This window comes from Scomber scombrus, chromosome 4 (assembly GCF_963691925.1).
Source record: "Scomber scombrus chromosome 4, fScoSco1.1, whole genome shotgun sequence".
In the NCBI taxonomy this organism is placed as follows: Eukaryota; Metazoa; Chordata; class Actinopteri; order Scombriformes; family Scombridae; genus Scomber; species Scomber scombrus.
Window position 1 is genome coordinate 29,978,272 of NC_084973.1, and position 19,282 is coordinate 29,997,553.

The 19,282-nt window shown below is 37.8% G+C and overlaps 1 protein-coding gene across 1 annotated transcript in view; it reads left to right on the plus strand.

Annotated features, from left to right (window-relative positions):
• bmp2k (BMP2 inducible kinase) overlaps positions 1-19,282 on the plus strand; it is a gene marked incomplete at its 5' end in the record, with an annotated part of 87,688 nt that overhangs the window by 30,666 nt on the left and 37,740 nt on the right. Inside the window, 3 exon segments of the mRNA XM_062416766.1 lie at positions 7,428-7,546; positions 11,635-11,740; positions 13,547-13,689. Of these exon segments, the coding sequence (XP_062272750.1) occupies positions 7,428-7,546; positions 11,635-11,740; positions 13,547-13,689 (368 nt within the window).

Consider the following 19,282-nt stretch of genomic DNA (forward strand, 5'->3'; position numbering starts at 1 on the left):
ATTCTGGGCACAAAGCTCCTTTTTTCTTTTTTAACACAAATCATTCCATCCAGAGCCACTCACAGGAGAATAATACACTCAATAGCGTAGCACTTCCGTGGCTGGCATAGTCATGGGAGGCAACAAAAGCCCCCGAGGGTTTTAGTGATTTAGTGAGAACCTGATCCTGGAGCAATATGGCCTCAGACTGTCCCAGAGCAGACCAGCAGGGCAGAGTGGTTTTGGGTATTATAGGCTCTGCTCCGAGCTCAGGCCTCTCTTATCTCTTTCAGCTCTGAGAAAACTACCTGACTACGATAAGAGAGATGGTGAAGTAGTGAGGTAGTCCCTTTCTTTTTTTTTTGAATGGACAGACAGGAAATCAGTGGAGGATTTGTCCTGAATTCAGTGTTCAAATTTAGCCTTTAACAAGCTTTTTAATTAGTAATCTTCTTTTAAAATGTTGTATTTTACTCTATCTATTTAGCTACTTTTGCTATATACTACTTTTACTTAGTTAAAATGATTACTATTTTTATTTTCCATCTTATATTACATTAATGTATTGCTTTATGCTCCTTTTTAGGCCGTTTTTTTAGTGTGAAGCATTAATTTTATGGCATTTATTTGATTTTAAATCACTTTTAGCTGCATTTTTTTGTATGAAAGTTGCTATAAAAATAAAGTTAGTACTATTATTGTTATTATTAGTTCAGTTTGAAGTGGTTTTGAGTCTTTCCTGAGTCCTAATCTGTCCCAGAAACAGTTTTTTTTAGGGTATTCTAGCACAAAAAATAAGAAAAATGCATTTGTATATGGAGCTTTTCGGACCTTTGGAGACTTAATGATGGTCTGACTGTTTAACGGATAGTTCACAGAAGTTTTTATTGCATTGAACATTGTCTTTTAGAATATACCACTCGGAATAAGTGTGTTGTCAGGTGGGATTTAAAGGTGGAGTAAGCATAAAATGTAGTTTAAATACTGAGTGTATACATTAAACGTCATTTACAAGCAGTTTGAAATGACTTTTATGATAAACTGGAATCATTTAATGGTCCTTCAGCCTCATCTGAGCTCACTTTTGTCATTTCCTCGCCTGATATCAACATGAAAACGATCTTAAACCCCAAAAAAAGCCTTTTATTGTGAGTGTAAGTATAACAATTGTAGGATTTTAAGAGTCTTGGGTTTTAGTGGGAGAGGATTTTGTGGTTAGGATGTTCGGTGCAGCTCTTCAGTCCATTTATTTTTCTGTTGCCTTTTTTTTTTCTTCTTCTTTTTTACAGTGAGGGTTAGCTGCTCTTCTGTATGCATGCTTAAGCAGCCTGCTCTTTTCAGCCTCCTGGCCTTTTGCCCTTAGAGCAAATGGATTTCGCCTTGTAAAAAAAAAAAAAAAAAAATCATCTGCTCCTTTCAACCCCCACATCTTCCTCCTCTTCTTCATGCCTCCATTCTTGCCTTTTAAGTTTGATCTTTACTACGTCTGCAGCTTTACACCTACACCTGTGCAAGCTTGAGATTTGCACACAAGATGACTCATAAGGTTAGCTTCATTTTATTTTCTTTTTTTTTTCCCTTACACGGCATAAAGCAACACTCTGCATCACATATGATCGGGGTTTCAGATTGCAGAAAAGTCCCCTGCACTTCATAAACGCATCCTGCTGTTTTTAAAAGCAGCTGAAAGTTCAACCCCCCCCCACACCCACCCCCCTTCTCTCCTCTCTCCGACTCCCCAAAGTGTCTGGATGGCTCTGCATTCAACGGCCTTTCTATAGGAAATCAATGTAAGCCAGAAACAGCTTTGGATCTCAGTTTAATCTCAGTAGGTTTAACATGCAGTAAATGTCATTTTATATTATATTATTAACTAACTTGAGCTTTAAGTTTCTTTTATCTCCTTTTTTTAGACATGATTCGTCTATTCTTCCCTTATTACTCATCCAATTGACTGTATTTCTTCTCTTTTAACCCTAACATACTGTTTAATATGTTCATACTGTTCATATGTAAGGGTTAAAAGACCTATTATAGAATAGACTCAACTAGTCCAAGTCAAAATTAGGACTGTGCCTAACTCAGGATTTTCACTTCAGACCAATGCATCGACTCAGAAGGAGGATTATTTACATACTACAACCTTTACATTAAGAGAGATATGAGGAATATTATTCATCTCTCTGCCCACATGACTCATGTTTTACCTGGAAGACTCATGTTGTAACGCTGTTGTTCATTGTTTGTTGTGTGAAAATATCAGATTTCCTGGTAATAGTCTGAGTGGAAATCCAACAGGGTGACACTATAAGGCGTCTCCTCTGTCGCCAGCGCTGTCATCTGAGGAGTCCGTCGCACTGGTTGGTGGAGACGCTGGTTCGTCTGTTTAAACAGTAGATTAGTAAACTTTTCCTGTATGTACCTCCGCAGCTCGGAGCAGGAAACAGTCGTGTTTGACATTCAAAGTCTAAAATTGTCTTAAAATGTCAGGAATTGTAGGATTTAAGGCATTAAATTAGATTTGAGTGTAGCTATATTCGTTCAGTTTATGTTATTAATCATTATTATCATTATTTTATATAAGCAATATAACCAACTTATTAATTAAATTAAAAAATAATCAGCAGTTGGAACTATAATGAAATTAATCATTAGTTGCAGTCCTATATAAATGACTTCAAATTGAGCTCCATTTCAACCCAATACATCAGTGAAATCCTGCTTTTGCAAAAAGAAAACATACAGATACATGTTTTACTGTCCCAAAACATGTAAATAAAATGTCTCAGCAATGGTATTTTTTCCCTTAAAGAGATTTTAAAAAGGTCTTAAGTGATTAAAATGTGCAGATACTCTTGTTGCACTGTCCTCAGTTTCCATCATTCGCTCGCTGTCTCTATTACAGAATCTATAAAAGTTTACAGCCTTTCACACTGTGTTATTGTTTATAAATAATATGTCAAAAGATAAACAGCATACTGTGAAAAATTATGCCTTAGCAACTTTTACTACGATGCAGCTCTGATGAAAATGTACCTTTTTTTTTATTTTTTTGTTACTGTGTGTTGGTTGCTTCTTTTCTCATCATCACATGCTCCGACTGGCTTTATTATGAGCTGCAGCGCTGCCAGAGCTCGGCTGGCTTTTGTCTCATTAGCTGTCTGTTCATTCCCTTGTTGCCCCCCCCCCTCCCCTCCCCTCCCCTCCCCTCCCTCCTCCCTCCTCTCTGCACATCTGAGCTGATAATAACTGCTACAGTAACTCTCACAAACAGTACATTTATGTTTGCTTTTTCCTCGACTCTCAGGTTTTTTCTATCTTTTTGTTTACCGTTCCTCACAGTAAGAGACGCACAGGTCTAACCAGAGTGTTTAGGTTGCGTCATTGTCACAACAACACTATTTCTAAGGTTTTTATTTACTTATTTATATGTTTGTTTGTCAGGGACTGTGTACAATTAACATTAATCTTCTTTTGACCCATTTTTTATATATTAAAGCAGTAAATAAACCACCTTATACATATTTATTTAAGGTGGATTTTTCCTAATGTGACCCTGAATATGCAAAAATAGAAATAAAATGCATCATTATTTTTATTTTTGTGCAGCTGATACACATTTTTATATATGCAAATGTCCAAATTTGACCTGTTTTTATTTAAATAATTCAAAAATAAGCATTCAAACATGTTGTGTATTCATCATATTCTATAAAATGTTCTCCTGGACCATAAAATAGTGTCTTATTTTCTTAGATTAACACTCGTGTTTGCTCTCTTGACAGTTTCATTAATGATGAATTCAACATTTATTAATAACAAATGCAATTTCAAATGACATAATCCATTTAGAGAGAATATATTAGAGGATTATGGCAAAAATGTCTAAGTGGTGTAACCATAAAAACTTTGTACCAAATAATTCAACTTGCTTAAAAACAGTAAATTGTCAATAAAACACCATATCAACTAGTTTGGCATGATCTTACATTATAACTTTTATATTAAATAAAGGTAATGGAATACAATTGTTCTGAATATTACATTTAATCTGGTAACCATGGAGATCAGGAACATTTACATTGTTTTAAATGAAGTAATTATTAGTATAAGTCCACTTAAATACACTGTAGGTGGATAAAATATGTAATATTTATCATTCTTTTGTGGTTACACCATTTGACATTTTCAGGAGCATTCAGTCTTACTTTTGGTAAAAAATGGTACAAATGTCATTTCAAAAGATATAAAACCAACATAAAGATATTTTTGATTTGCTCATCTTGCCAACTCTTATTTGTCACTGACCCAAATAAAGATTATTATTTCTGAGCCACATTTAAATGTAGAGTTGTTGCATTTTTTCAATGAAAGCCTTTGTACCCACTGGTCACTCCCCCCCCCCCCCCCCAGTTTCCAATCCAAAATCCACGCTGTTTTTCAGCTGACCTAAGGTAACTTGTTGAGCAACAAACGCGCCATTGTAAATCCTTCCTTTCTCCTCTCCGGTCGGTGGCGGACTTTGATGCACAGCACTCAGGGACTCAGTGAACCCGTCCTAATGAGACGGAGGACTGTCCCATCACACTGTCCGTTCATCCAAAAGAGACACAGAGAGGTGAGAACAGCTAGCAGCGCTATGGCTGAACACCTCCGTACCTGAAAATCCACTCACAGTAAAACTTCATTATTCTTTTAAAACTTTGCTGTATTTGTTTCTAAAGCTGCCGGATTCATTCACTCCAGTATTAAAGTCCCAGTTGGATTCAGGCCAGTGTTTGCTGAATGAGCTTAGCCTACTTGCTCATGATACCAGTTAACTACTGTTAAAATGTAATCTCTTCACAAATGTTTGATTACACCTGATTTGATGTGATTGGCACACACACACTTTTTTCTGCATTAACTCTTAAGAGAAGTTGATTTTGTATAATAATAATAACATTAAACTAAATTTCTATAGTACCGGGAGCTTCATATAATACTATATGCACCATTTAAGCAACAGAATATCACAAAAAAGCACAATAAAAACAATGGTCAGACATAAATAGATGAGACAAATATAAAATTAACACATTAAACCATTAAAATAAGCTCTTATTTTCAGCACTGCCATGTTTTATACTACTTTATGCTCCACATTCACATTTGGCATCATCACCAGTCTCCCACTTTTGTCCACTGACGTTACTTAAGCATGAAATGTTGGTTCACGAACAGTTAAACCATAAATTTGAAATTTTGAATGTTGAAATTATAAGTTAAGGGTGGAAAAAAAAAAGAAGTTTGCAACCACAAATAACTCCAAGCAGATGTTGGCTGATGTTTCAGGACAGCGCTGCACAGAAGCTCTGAATGAACGGACATTTGGTGTTATGTTTGGCTGGTTGGTTGCTGTGATTTATGGATTATCAGTCACAGAGACAATCCAAGTGGATGCTCCCCAAGATGTTAGAAGACAAGGAAAACACAGAAAAGCACAAAATATTCAGCATAAAAACTAAACCAAACACAACCTTTAAAAGACCAGAAATCACATCAACTCACTTTACAAATAAGATTAAAGTAACTCAAACCCGAGAAGGATAATAACAACTGAAATTGTCATTGCAAAGATCACAATCTGCTCTATAAAAAAAGTCCTAATCTGACTTCTCTAAACCTCTTTCATATTTGAATATTTAATGTTTAAAGGAAGAAAGCTGTTCCTCAACATGACGCTGGTATTAAAAAAAAAGAAAAAAAAAGGGGGAACTTCTGGCCGAACTTTATACAAGAATGCACTCTGGCCCTGTTATTATATCCGAATGACTGAATAGTTGGTGTTATTATTATTATATGATAGAGAAAGATAGATAGTCACTTTATTGATCCCAATTGGAAATTTGGGTTTACAGCAGCTCAATATAAACATAAAAAGTAATAATAAAGTACGAACAACAAACAAACAATAAAAAGATCATAGTAAAACTAAAGCCAATAGTCAATAGAGTTGATTATAAAGTGCAAGATATAAAGCTATATGTAATACTAAAAATCTGTTGTAAAAACAAATATGGGTTATCAGACACAGAGAAAACCCAATCCAATGGATAAATAAAAACAATTATTTCCAGTTTGGTCCCAAAGATGCTAGAAGACAAAGAAATACAAAATATTCAGCATTAAAAAAAACTAACATAATCCTTAACTCTCACATATTGTGAGATATACTGACTCATAATTAGTCTAGACACCAATTCACATTCATTAATTCCCAATCAGTCATTAATAAATGTTTGATTAATCCTTCTGTTGGATTAATCTTATGGAAAAAAGACATTCACAATCACTATTTTAATAGAATATGATGAATATGATGAGTTTGAATGCTGATTTTTGAATTTTTAAAAATAAACATATTAAAAAAATGTGTAACAGCTGCACAAAAATGTTAAAAAAAAGATTTATTTTATTTCCATTTTGTATACTGTGGGTCACATTAGGAAAAGCCTGGCTAAAAGAAATGTGAATAATGTAAAAATTGCATTTACAGAAAAAAAACCTCAATATCAGAACGATAATAACAACCTTAACAAATACATTTCATTGCAAATATCACTGTAGATCTGTTGCCCTGTTCCTCTATTTAAACCTACCATGACTTCTATAAACCTCTTTCATATTTAAATATTTGATGTGTAGTGGGAAGCCGTTCCCCAACATAACACTGGTATATAAAAAAAAAAGGGAACTTCTGCACACATTATTCACTGGATGAAACACACATTCTCCTTGTTATTATAGCTCTACTGAATATGGACCAAGTTATATCTGAGAACACAGATATTAAACCTGCTGTTGTCCTCCCGGGTCAAATTGACCCCGTCTCTTTTGACTGTTCCTTCTTTCCTTCCTTTCATCCCTCTTTCTTTAATTTTTGCCTTCGTTTTTCCCCTCCTTCCCTCTTTCTTTGCTCCCTCTTCCTTCCATACTTCTTTCCTCACTTCCTTCCTTCCTCCCTCCCTCCTTACTCCTTTCCTTCCTCCCTTCCTCCTTTCCTTCCTCACTCCCTCCCTCCTTACTCCTTTCCTTCCTTCCTTCCTCCCTTCCTTCTCTCCTTACTTCCTTCCTCTTTTCCTACCTCCTTCCTTCCTTCCTTCCTTCCTTCCTTCCTTCCTTCCTTCCTTCCTTCCTTCCTTCCTTCCTTCCTTCCTTCCTTCCTTCCTTCCTCCCTCCTTACTCCCTTCCTTCCTCCCTTCCTCCTTTCCTCCCTCCCTCCTTACTCCTTTCCTTCCTTCCTTCTGCAGCCTCTGTTGCAGGAGTCCTGTCCTTCTGAATGAATCGCTGCCATTACAGAGGAAACACTGCTTAATGACTCTTGATAAACCATAACCCGATAAAAGTCATTTACGATTTGCACTCGATAACTCGTTATCTTCTGTGTTGTGTCTTTTTTTGTGCAGGAGGCTTCTCGGTGGTTTTTCTGGCTCGTACGCACAGCGGCGTCCGCTGCGCTCTGAAAAGGATGTACGTCAACAACGTCCCGGACCTCAACGTCTACAAGAGAGAGATCACTATCATGGTGAGAGCTGCATCGTCATCACGGTGGTTTTGGTTAGAGTTGTTATCTCGGAGCTCGACTTCTGAGTCTTCCTGCTTGACTTTTTAATTGCAACAGCTTTACATTTTAAATATGGCTTTTAAAAACCACTTTGAAATGACACTTATTAAGATGTTATCAAAGCTTCAGGTTGTGGTGATATTTGCATGACTTGTACAAAAGTAATAACACTTTTTAACCCCTTACATACTGTACAGGATCAAATTTGACCCATTTTTCACACTTTAGAGCTGCAAAAACACCTTATGCACATTTTCATTAGCTGGACTTTTCCTAATGTGACCCAGAATATACAAAAATGGAAATAAAATGCCTGTTTTTTTATGTCCGTGCATGCATATAAGGGTTGGCAAGATGAGCAATTAAAAAATATCTTTAAAAATAGTTTTAAAAGCAGCATCAGGTTTGTTAATTGAAATGTCATTTGCACCATTTTTTTTAACCAAAAGTAAAACTGAATGCTCCTGAAAGATAAATATTAAATATTTCATCCACCTACAGTGTATTTAAGTGGATTTATACTAATAATTACTTCATTTTAAAACCTTAAATGAAAAGAAAACTGTTTGGATTATTTCTACATTTAAAGTTTAAAGCATTTTAAATCAATATTGAGCAGGATGTATCCTAAAAACAAGCATTTTTTATAAATAAGTTGTAACAAAATATGTAAAATTTGTTAAGAAAACATTGTGTTGCATTGCTAAAAGTGGATTATATTTATTCCACGTTTTAGTTTACATTTATTTTCATGTATTTTTGACACTGGGTTGCATCACATCATTGACCCATGTAAAGAAATTGACCTATATTTGCTAAAAAAACCCCATCAAAAATCACCATTCAAACATGTTGTATTCTTCATATCCTATACAATGTGACGATTCATCAAGCATGTATTAATGAGTAAGTGTTAAAATAAAGTATTATCTCATTCTTTCCTGATCTACACACCATTATATTTGACTGGAACTACTTTCCTGGTTTGGAAAACAAATAATTTTTTTATTATCTAAACATTTCATGAGGGCACTCTCTCAGTTTTGACGTATTTAATTTAAGCACATTGTTCCTGATTCAAACAGGACACGAGCAGAAAAAAGAAAGAAAGAAACTTGCTCTCATAAATCACAATGCTTATTGTATAAACAGCCTCATTCCATCTTCATAAGCCGTCCTGCAGCGTTACCAGTCTGGCAAGAGTAAAAAAGGCTGAGGCTTTTTTTTTTTTTTGGCTGAGCGCTGGCTGACATTGTAATAACACACCTGGTCCATTGACAATTACTGTTGGATCTGTCACACGAGAGCTGGCACGCACATGATTACAACAGATTATTCAAGTTAGTATAATAGTTAAATAATGCTCATCTATTAGAGATCTTACGCTTTGGATGTTTGACCTGCAGTTGTGTCAGCGAACAGCGAACTCTGAGCTGTTTTCGGCCAGTTTTTTTTTTTTTTGTGTGTGTCTGCTGCTCACTGTTTCATCATCTGGAACAATGTGTAACGCTCACACACACACACACACACACACACACACACACACACACACAGAGAGAGAGCGAGAGAGCTGACCTTAAACATTGACACAATTCGGGTCTTTTGGGACGTTGCCTTAGGTGTGCCGGTTTCCACAACACACACACAAGCACACAGTCTCTCTCTCTCTCTGCTCACGTTGGCATTTAAACAGCCAACAGCCAACAAACACAAAACACAAAACGCTGCGACGCTTCTAATAATCCAGACGATGAATCAAGTTTTGTTCTTTACACCACATTAAAAAAGACATGAAAGGAAAACAGTTTATAAAAACAGTATATTCAGAAGCAGCGGACCTTAGCTGATCAAATACAACAAACTCTATACAAGTTCAAACATGCATACTCCGCTAGTAACAGCGCTGAGTGATGACTGTGGTTGTTCACAATACTCACGTGTGATCTTTGTAGTCGCCTCGGGAGCTAACGTTAATTATGGGTTAGGGTTAATAGCTGGTTTGATCATATCAGATTATATTGTTCATTATGTCAGATTCTACTTCATGTCATATTGTACATTATATCATTTCATATTGTAGATTATATCGTATCATATTGTACATTATATTAATTCTTACATTATATAGTGTCATATTGTACATTATATTATATTGTACATTATATTATATCGTACATTATATTAATTCGTACATTATATAGTGTCATATTGTACATTATATTATATCGTACATTATATTATATCGTACATTATATTATATTTCGTACATTATATAGTGTCATATTGTACATTATATTATATCGTACATTATATTATATCGTACATTATATTATATCGTACATTATATCCTATTATATCGTACATTATATCGTATCATATTGTACATTGTATTATATCGTACATTATATCCTATTATATCGTACATTATATTGTATCATATCGTACATTATATCGTATCATGTCGTACATTATATTATATCGTACATTATATTGTATCATTTCGTACATTATATCGTATCATGTCGTACATTATATTATATCGTACATTATATTGTATCATATCGTACATTATATCGTATCATGTCGTACATTATATTATATCGTACATTATATTGTATCATATCGTACATTATATCGTATCATGTCGTACATTATATTATATCGTACATTATATTGTATCATATCGTACATTATATCGTATCATGTCGTACATTATATTATATCGTACATTATATTGTATCATATCGTACATTATATCGTATCATGTCGTACATTATATTATATCGTACATTATATTGTATCATTTCGTACATTATATCGTATCATCGTGCATTATATCGTATCATTTCGTACATTATATCACATCATATCGTACATTATATCGTATCATTTCGTACATTATATCGTATCATATCGTGCATTATATCGTACATTATATTGTAACGGATCATATTGTACATTATATCATATCGTACATGATATCGTATTATATCGTACATGATATCGTATCATATCGTACATTATATTATATATCGTACATTATATCGTATCATATCGTGCATTATATCGTACATTATATCGTATCATATCTTACATTATATTATATCGTAAATTATATCATATCGTACATTATAGCGTATTATATCGTACATTATATTGTATCATATCTTACATTATATTATATCGTACATTATATCGTATCATATCGTACATTATATCGTATCATATCGTGCATTATATCGGATCATATTGTGCATTATATCGTACAATATATCATATCGTACATTATATTGTATAATTTCGTACATTATATCGTATAATTTCGTACATTATATAGTACCATATCGTACATTATATCGTATCATATCGTACATTATATCGTATCATATTGTACATTATATCGTACATTATATCATATCGTACATTATATTGTATAATTTCGTACATTATATCGTATAATTTCGTACATTATATAGTACCATATCGTACATTATATCGTATCATATCGTACATTATATCGTACATTATATCATACATTATATTATATCATATCTGACATTATATTATTTCGTACATTATATCGTATCATATCGTATATTATATCGTACATTACATCATATCATATATTGTATCGTATCTTATGGTACATTGTATCGTATCATATTATATATTATATTGTATCATGCATTATATCAAATTGTATCAAATCATACAATATGCCGTATTGTAACATATCGTACATTATATCGTATCGTACATTAAATCATATTACATTAATATTATTACCATACCATCAGTCAGTGAGTTTGTCTGTGCCTTATTTATCCATTTACTATTATTCAAACTGTAACTTTAACATGAAACCATGAACTGAACCTCAGCTGTGCGCCTTATGTGTCTCTGTTGTTGTTGTTTTATTGTGTTTTACTATATTTCGCTATTATGACGATTTAATTTCTTTCTAATTACACATTTGTCCATCTTTAGTGGTATCTTATTTATATCGTTCTGTCCTGATCGCTGCCGTCTTTGTTTCCTCCCGTCTGCAGAAGGAGCTGTCAGGCCATAAGAACATCGTCGGCTACCTGGACTCCACCATCAACGCTGTGTCGGACAGTGTTTGGGAAGTCCTCATCCTCATGGAGTATTGTAAAGGTAAAACAATACAAACATGCTCTAAAGCCGCCTGTGTTTTATATGTTTATTTAGTTTATTTTATAAGGATATAATAATATATATACACAGACTCATACAGACAAAAATACATTATGAGGTTATTAAGAAAGGAAAAAAAGAACAAAACTAAATATAAAATGATGTTAATACAATATATAATAAAATAATATAAAATGCATACTAATCTCCTCTCCATATAAACTATACACCAAGGGAGGAGTTACATTAACCTTCGTGTCGTCCTTCCGGGTCAAATTGACACCGTCTGTTTTGACTGTTCCTTCTTTCCTTCCTTCCTTCCTTCCTTCCTTCCTTCCTTCCTTCCTTCCTTCCTTCCTTCCTTCCTTCCTTCCTTCCCTCTGTCCTTCCTCCCTCCCACCTTCTCTCTTTCTTTCCTCCCTTCCTTCTTTCCTCTGTCCTTCTTTCCTTCCTTCCTCCCTTCCTCTTTTCCTTTTTCCCTCCCTCCCTCCTTTCCTTCCTTCTTCCTCCTTTCCTTCCTTTTTCCTCCCTCCTACCTTCCTTCCTTCCTTCCTTCCTCCCTTCCTTCCTCCCTTCCTTCCTTCCTTCCTTCTTCCTTCCTTCCATCTTTCCTTCCTTAACTCGAGGACAACAGGAGGGTTAATATAATCAAAAATGTATATTTATTACAACAGATTATTCAATTATTTATCATGTTTTAAGCTGCATTTTTAGTCTTTTTTTATTAAGTTCATACCTTTTTAATTTGGGATTTATGTTTATTTATAATATATATATTGAACTGTATTGGAAACATTCATCACTTAATGTTTTATTCGTGTTAGAGGAAGTTATTTTGGGCTAACTAAACTAAAGGAAACCAAACTTTCACCACGTGTAAAAAGCTTTGTTGCAGCCTCTGTCCTTTTTAACCCCCCCCCCCTCGTATTGATTGTGGCAGCTCACTGGCCCCAAATTGTCTTTTTTCGGAAGGCTATTTCGAGCAGTTTTGCCCTCATTGGACACGTTTACATGCAACACACATTACTCTGGTTACTGAGAATAATCAGATAAATGAAGCCTGTTTTAGATGCTGATGTATTGTTTTTTAGTTTACTTCCTGCATATTATGATCTGGTTGCAAAATAGGCATTGGCTTTAATTTTTTGTGCTTATGTTAAAATCCTTAAAACATCATGTTGAGCTTAACCCTCCTGTTGTCCTCGAGTCAAGGAAGGAAGGATGGGAGGGAGGAAGAAATGGAGGGAGGGAGGGAGGGAGGAAGGAAAGGAGGGAGGAAGGACGGGAGGAAAGAAGGAAGGAAAGGAGGGAGGAAGGACAGAAGAAAGAAGGAAGTTAGGAGGGAGGGAGGGAGGAGGGAGGGAGGAAAGGAAGGAGGGAGGGAGAAAGGAAAGATAAAGTGAGTAAAGGACAGAGGAAAGAAGGAAGGGAGGAAGGTAGAGGGGAGGAAAGAAGGAGGGAGGGAGGAAGGTAGGGGGATGGAGGGAAGAGACAGGGAAGGAAAGAAAGAGAGAAGGAGGGAGGGAGGGAGGACAGACGGAAGGAAGGAAGGAATGAAGGAACAGTCAAACAGACGGGGTCAATTTGACCCGGGAGGACGACAGGAAGGGGTAAAGCAGAAGATACTCTCCTTAATACAAGAATGAAACTAAAAACAAATCCCACATGGAACATTTAGTTTACGAGCGGGTCAAAAACATCAAACATGCAGTTTTTGCATTTATGACGACTTGTTTTTCAGTCTTAAATCTCCTCTCTTCTTTCTTTCTCTTTCTCTCTCTTTCTTTCTTTCTCTTTCTCTTTCAGCGGGTCAGGTGGTGAAGCAGATGAACCAGCGGTTGAACGTTGGCTTCAGCGAGGCCGAGGTCCTCCACATCTTCTGCGACACATGCGAGGCAGTGGCCCGCCTGCACCAATGCAAGACCCCCATCATCCACAGAGACCTTAAGGTGAACATTTATAACAAACCCCCCCCCCCCCCCCCCCCCCCCAATCAGCAGGGCAGTTTGAACTAATGGTTAGACTGTTAAAGTATTGATTATTATCACACCCTCGTTTTGCTCAGAATATTCAATTTACAAAGCTATATATGGGTCAATGATGTGATGCAATCCAGTGTCTATTGGTGTAATCAGTATTTATTTCATATAAAATCTGATTATATACAGGAAAATTAATGTGAACTAAAATGTGGAATAAATATAATCCACTTTTAGCAATGCAGCACTATGTTTTTTAACACATTTTACATCATTTGTCGCATATTTATTTAGAAAAAATTGGTTGTTTTTGGGATATGTTGTGCTCAATATTGATAAAAAATGCTTTGAAATTTAAATGCAGAAATAATCCAAACTTTTTCTTTTCATTGATGTTTTGAAAAAAGGAAGTAATTATTTGTATAAGTCCACTTAAATACACTGTAGGTGGATACAATATGTAATATTTATCATTCTTCTGTGGTTACACCATTTGACATTTTCAGCAGCATTCAGTCTTACTTTTGGTAAAAAAAATGGTGCAAATATCATTTCAAATTGCATAAAACCAACATTTTTTTTATACATTTTATTAATGAGTTTTGCTTTTCCACAACACGGAGAACAATATAGACAAATCAAAACTACAAAACAGAACAAAACTACAAAACAAAAAAAATAAAAAATGCCAGCTCATTTTTGTATTTTTTTTAATTAACACAGGTCAAATTTGTACATTTGCATATATAAAAATGTGTATCAGCTGCACAAAAATAAGTATTTTATTTCCACTTTTTTATAATGTGCATCACATTAGGGAAAAGTCTGGCTAAAAGAAATGTGTGAATGGTGTTTTTAGAGCTCTAAAATGTAAACAATGGGTCAAATTTGACACCTGAACAGTATTTAAAGGGTTAAGAAACTTGAGGTAGGAATTAGACAAGGTGTACTGAATTTCTTCTAGATACAGACAGGAAACTATGTCATTCAGCCATAAGTTTCAAAAGATATTTAATAGAGAAAAGCGTCATTATGTTTCCTTTTTTTTGTTCAATTAATCAACTAAATGAACATCACCTTTAAATGTCCTTGTGAAAAGCTCTAAAAGTCCGACCTGCTGGGTCACTTTTGAGCCATCTGGCTAAAAGCTAAAATATGCAGTTTAATTCAGAGTAACAGCTTGTTCCTACATTTTTGACATTTTGGATGAATATAGGTCAAAGGTCAAATATATTTTCTTTTGTTTTAATATTAGGGGAAGGCATTACATTTCAGGCTAAAAATAAAATAAGTGTTTTTACTGCTTTTGGATGTAAAAATGTGTTAAATTACACTCTGAACGGTATGTAAAGGGTTAAAAAAACAAACAAACTAGGTGATGAAAATCTGCTCAGTCAGCAGAAGAAACTTTGATTTCACTTTGTTGCTCCTCCATTCCCCCCCCCCCCCCCCCACTTCCTTTACCAGTTTGCTCCTTTTATTTCCTTTCCGTCCTGTTGCCCCGACAATCCCTCCTTCCTCCCCCCCTCCGCCTCCTTCCCCTCCCCCCTCTCTCTTGTTTGTTGCTCTTCCACCTCTACTTCCTCTTTCTCCTCCTTCTCCCTCCTTCTCTCCGAGCGCCAAATCTACTCACTCTTCAAATTCCTCACTAACTTTACCCTTATTTCTGCTGATGCTCGGAGGCTAGCAGTAATTTCCCAGCCTGGTTGAATCCTCATCCTCCTCCTCCTCCTCCGCCTCCTCCTCCTCCTCTTCTTCCTCCTCCCCTCCCTCCTCTCTTGCTTGTTGCTCATCCACCTCTACTTCCTCTTTCTCCTCTTCTTCCTCGTCCTCGTCCTCCTCCTCCTCTTCTTCCTCCTCCTCACTAACTTTACCCTTATTTACCCTTACTTTATCCTCCTCCTCCTCTTCCTCCTCCTCTTCCTCCTCCTCTTCCTTCTCCTCCTCCTCCTCCTCCTCCACCTCCTCTTCTTCCTCCTCCTCACTAACTTTACCCTTATTTTATCCTCCTCCTCCTGCTCCTCCTCCTCCGCCTCCTCCTCCTCCTCTTCTTCCTCCTCCCCCCCCTCCTCTCTTGCTTGTTGCTCATCCACCTCTACTTCCTCTTTCTCCTCTTCTTCCTCGTCCTCGTCCTCCTCCTCCTCTTCTTCCTCCTCCTCACTAACTTTACCCTTACTTTATCCTCCTCCTCCTCTTCCTCCTCCTCTTCCTTCTCCTCCTCCTCCTCCTCCTCCACCTCCTCTTCTTCCTCCTCCTCACTAACTTTACCCTTATTTTATCCTCCTCCTCCTCTTCTTCCTCCTCCCCTCCCTCCTCTCTTGCTTGTTGCTCATCCACCTCTACTTCCTCTTTCTCCTCTTCTTCCTCGTCATCATCCTCCTCCTCCTCGTCCTCCTCCTCCTCCTTCTCCTCCTCCTCCTCCTCTTCTTCGTCCTCCTCTTCTTCCTCTTCCTCCTCCTCCTCTTCCTCCTCTTCCTCCTCCTCCTCATGTTCCTCCTCCTCATCTTCCTCCTCATCCTCCTCCTCCTCCTCCTCCTCCTATCCTCCTTTTTGCTGATGCTCGGAGGCCTGGCGGTAATTTCCCAGCCTGGTTGAATTCTTCTCCTCCTCCTCTTCCTCCTCCTCCTCTTCTTCTTCCTCCCCTTCGGTGCCCCATCAGTGGGACTTTGCTGTACTCCGTCCAGTTCAGCTCCACAGGCCGGTCCTCTGTTCCTCTCCTTTTCTTCCTCTTCTTCCTCTTCCTCCTCCTCCTCCTCCTCCTCCTCCTCCTCCTCCTCTTCCTCTTCGGTACCCCATCAGTAGGGACTCCACAGGCTCGTCCTCTGTTCTCTGTCTATCTGTTCTGTTCCTACACGGCTTACGTAACATCGCAGCGACACAAAAGACCACGGAGCCCCCCCCCCCCCCCCCCCCCCCCCAAAAAAAGAAGCCCCTTAACCCTGAGCTGTCAACAGTATGGAGACAGTTGCTTTCATTCGTTTTTGTGCGTTTAAACAGTTCGAAAGTCTGTCACACTTTCCTAAAATACCCTTTTCTGCTTTCAGATATCTACATTTATGCACCTGTTGCAATCTCAACCGCTCTCATCTTTTATCTTCTTTCATGTCTTTCCTTTCTTTTATTGCCTCTTGTTATCTTTTAAACTCTACGGTGCCGTTTTTCTTTGCTTTCATTCGTTTTTGTGCGTTAAAAGTCTGTCACATTTTCCTCAAATGCCTCCTCCTCTTCTTCCTCTTATTCCTCCTCCTCTTCTTCCTCTTATTCCTCCTCCTCCTCCTCTTTTTTCCACTTCCTCCGCCTCCTCCTCTTCCTCCTCCTCTTCTTCCTCCTCCTCCTCTCCTCCTTCTTCTTCTTCTTCTTCTTCCTCCTCTTCCTCTTCCTCCTCTTCTTCTTCCTCTTCCTCCTCCTCTTCTTCTTCTTCCTTCTCCTCCTTTTCCTCCTCCGCCTCCTCCTCCTCTTCTTCCTCCTCCTCCTCTTCCTCCTCCTTCTCCTCCTCTTCCTCTTTCTCATCCTCCTCCTCCTCTTTCTCCTCCCCCTCCTCTTCTCCTTCCTACCTATTTCTCCTCCTCCTCCTCCTCTTCTTCTTCTTCCTCCTCCTTCTTCTCCTCCTCCTCTTCTTCCTCCTCTTCCTCTTCATCATCTTCTTCTCCTCCTCCTCCTCCTCCTCTTCTTCCTCCTCTTCATCCACTTCTTCTTCTTCTCTTCCTCCTCCTCGTCCTCCTCCTCCTCCTCCTTCTAATCTTCACTGCCTCCTTTCATCTGATAACATACCAATAAAAGCACTGATCAGTTTACAGACAGACATGTTACTGTAATTTCTGTCTCGCAGGTCACATTACAGCGATGATGAGAATCCTGTTGAGGCAGAATTACTGTAATGAGAGTTTGTCTCACTACTCCATCAACTGCGGATTAAATCGGATGCAAGGTTTTTTTTTTTACAAGCCACATTAATTGTTTTGTATTTGCTCGATATGATGTAATCAGGAGATGAGCTACAGATTGGCTGTTTCATCATCTGTCTGTCAGAGTTACAACTGATATTATTTAAGACTGTAAGACTGCAAATGAGCCAGGAGGACAATCCTAAAACTGCATAGAAGATATTTCGTCTCTTAGGGCCTGATTTACTAATATCCCAGATAAAGGGTACTAAATTGCGTGCACGGTGCAATAGATTGTGCGTCTCGTTTGCGTTAGTTTTGCAAGTGATCTTACTCAGAATAACTGTGTAAATGAAAACAGGACAGCAGTATTTAAATGAGGGTTTTGTGTCTTAATGGAGAGTTTGGACGAGCAGAAAGCTGCAAGCGCAAAATGAAATGTGATCAGGTTCTAGTGGAAGAGGTTAACTAATATATTGAGATATAACAACAACTATATTACTAATATTACCAGAAAAAAACGACATATGGGAGAGTATTAGTGACCAAGTCAATGCTGTTAGTAAAACCAACAATATTAACACAGGTGGAAAAACTCCTCCTCCTCCTCCTCTTCTTCCTCTTCCTACTCCTCCTCCTCCTCTTCTGCCTCTTCCTCCTCCTCCTCCTCCTCCAACCAAAAATATTCCACTCCAAAAATATTAACACAGGTGGAAAAACTCCTCCTCCTCCTCCTCTTCTTCCTCTTCCTACTCCTCCTCCTCCTCTTCTTCCTCCACCTCCTCTTCTTCCTCTCCTCCTCCTCCTCTTCTTCCTCCTCCTCCTCCTCCAACCAAAAATATTCCACTCCAAAAATATTAACACAGGTGGAAAAACTCCTCCTCCTCCTCCTCTTCTTCCTCTTCCTACTCCTCCTCCTCCTCTTCTTCCTCCTCCTCCTCCTCCTCTTCTTCCTCTTCCTCCTCCTCCTCCTCCAACCAAAAATATTCCACTCCAAAAATATTAACACAGGTGGAAAAACTCCTCCTCCTCTTCTTCCTCCTCCTCCTCCTCCTCCTCTTCTTCCTCCTCCTCCTCCTCCTCTTCTTCCTCCTCCTCCTCCTCCTCCTCCTCCTCTTCTTCTTCCTCCTCCTCCTCCTCCTCTTCTTCTCCTCCTCCTCCTCCTCTTCTTCCTCCTCCTCCTCCTCCACCAAAAATATTCCACTCCAAAAATATTAACACAGGTGGAAAAACTCCTCCTCCTCCTCCTCTTCTTCCTCTTCCTACTCCTCCTCCTCCTCTTCTTCCTCCTCCTCCTCCTCTTCTTCCTCTTCCTACTCCTCCTCCTCCTCTTCTTCCTCCTCCTCCTCCTCTTCTTCCTCCTCCTCCTCCTCCTCCTCCAACCAAAAATATTCCACTCCAAAAATATTAACACAGGTGGAAAAACTCCTCCTCCTCTTCTTCCTCTTCCTACTCCTCCTCCTCCTCTCTTCCTCCTCTTCCTCCTCCTCTTCTTCCTCCTCCTCCTCCTCCTCCAACCAAAAATATTCCACTCCAAAAATATTAACACAGGTGGGAAAAACTCCTCCCTCCTCCTCCTCTTCTTCCTCTTCCTACTCCTCCTCCTCCTCTTCTTCCTCCTCCTCCTCCTCCTCTTCTTCCTCTTCCTCCTCCTCCTCCTCCAACCAAAAATATTCCAC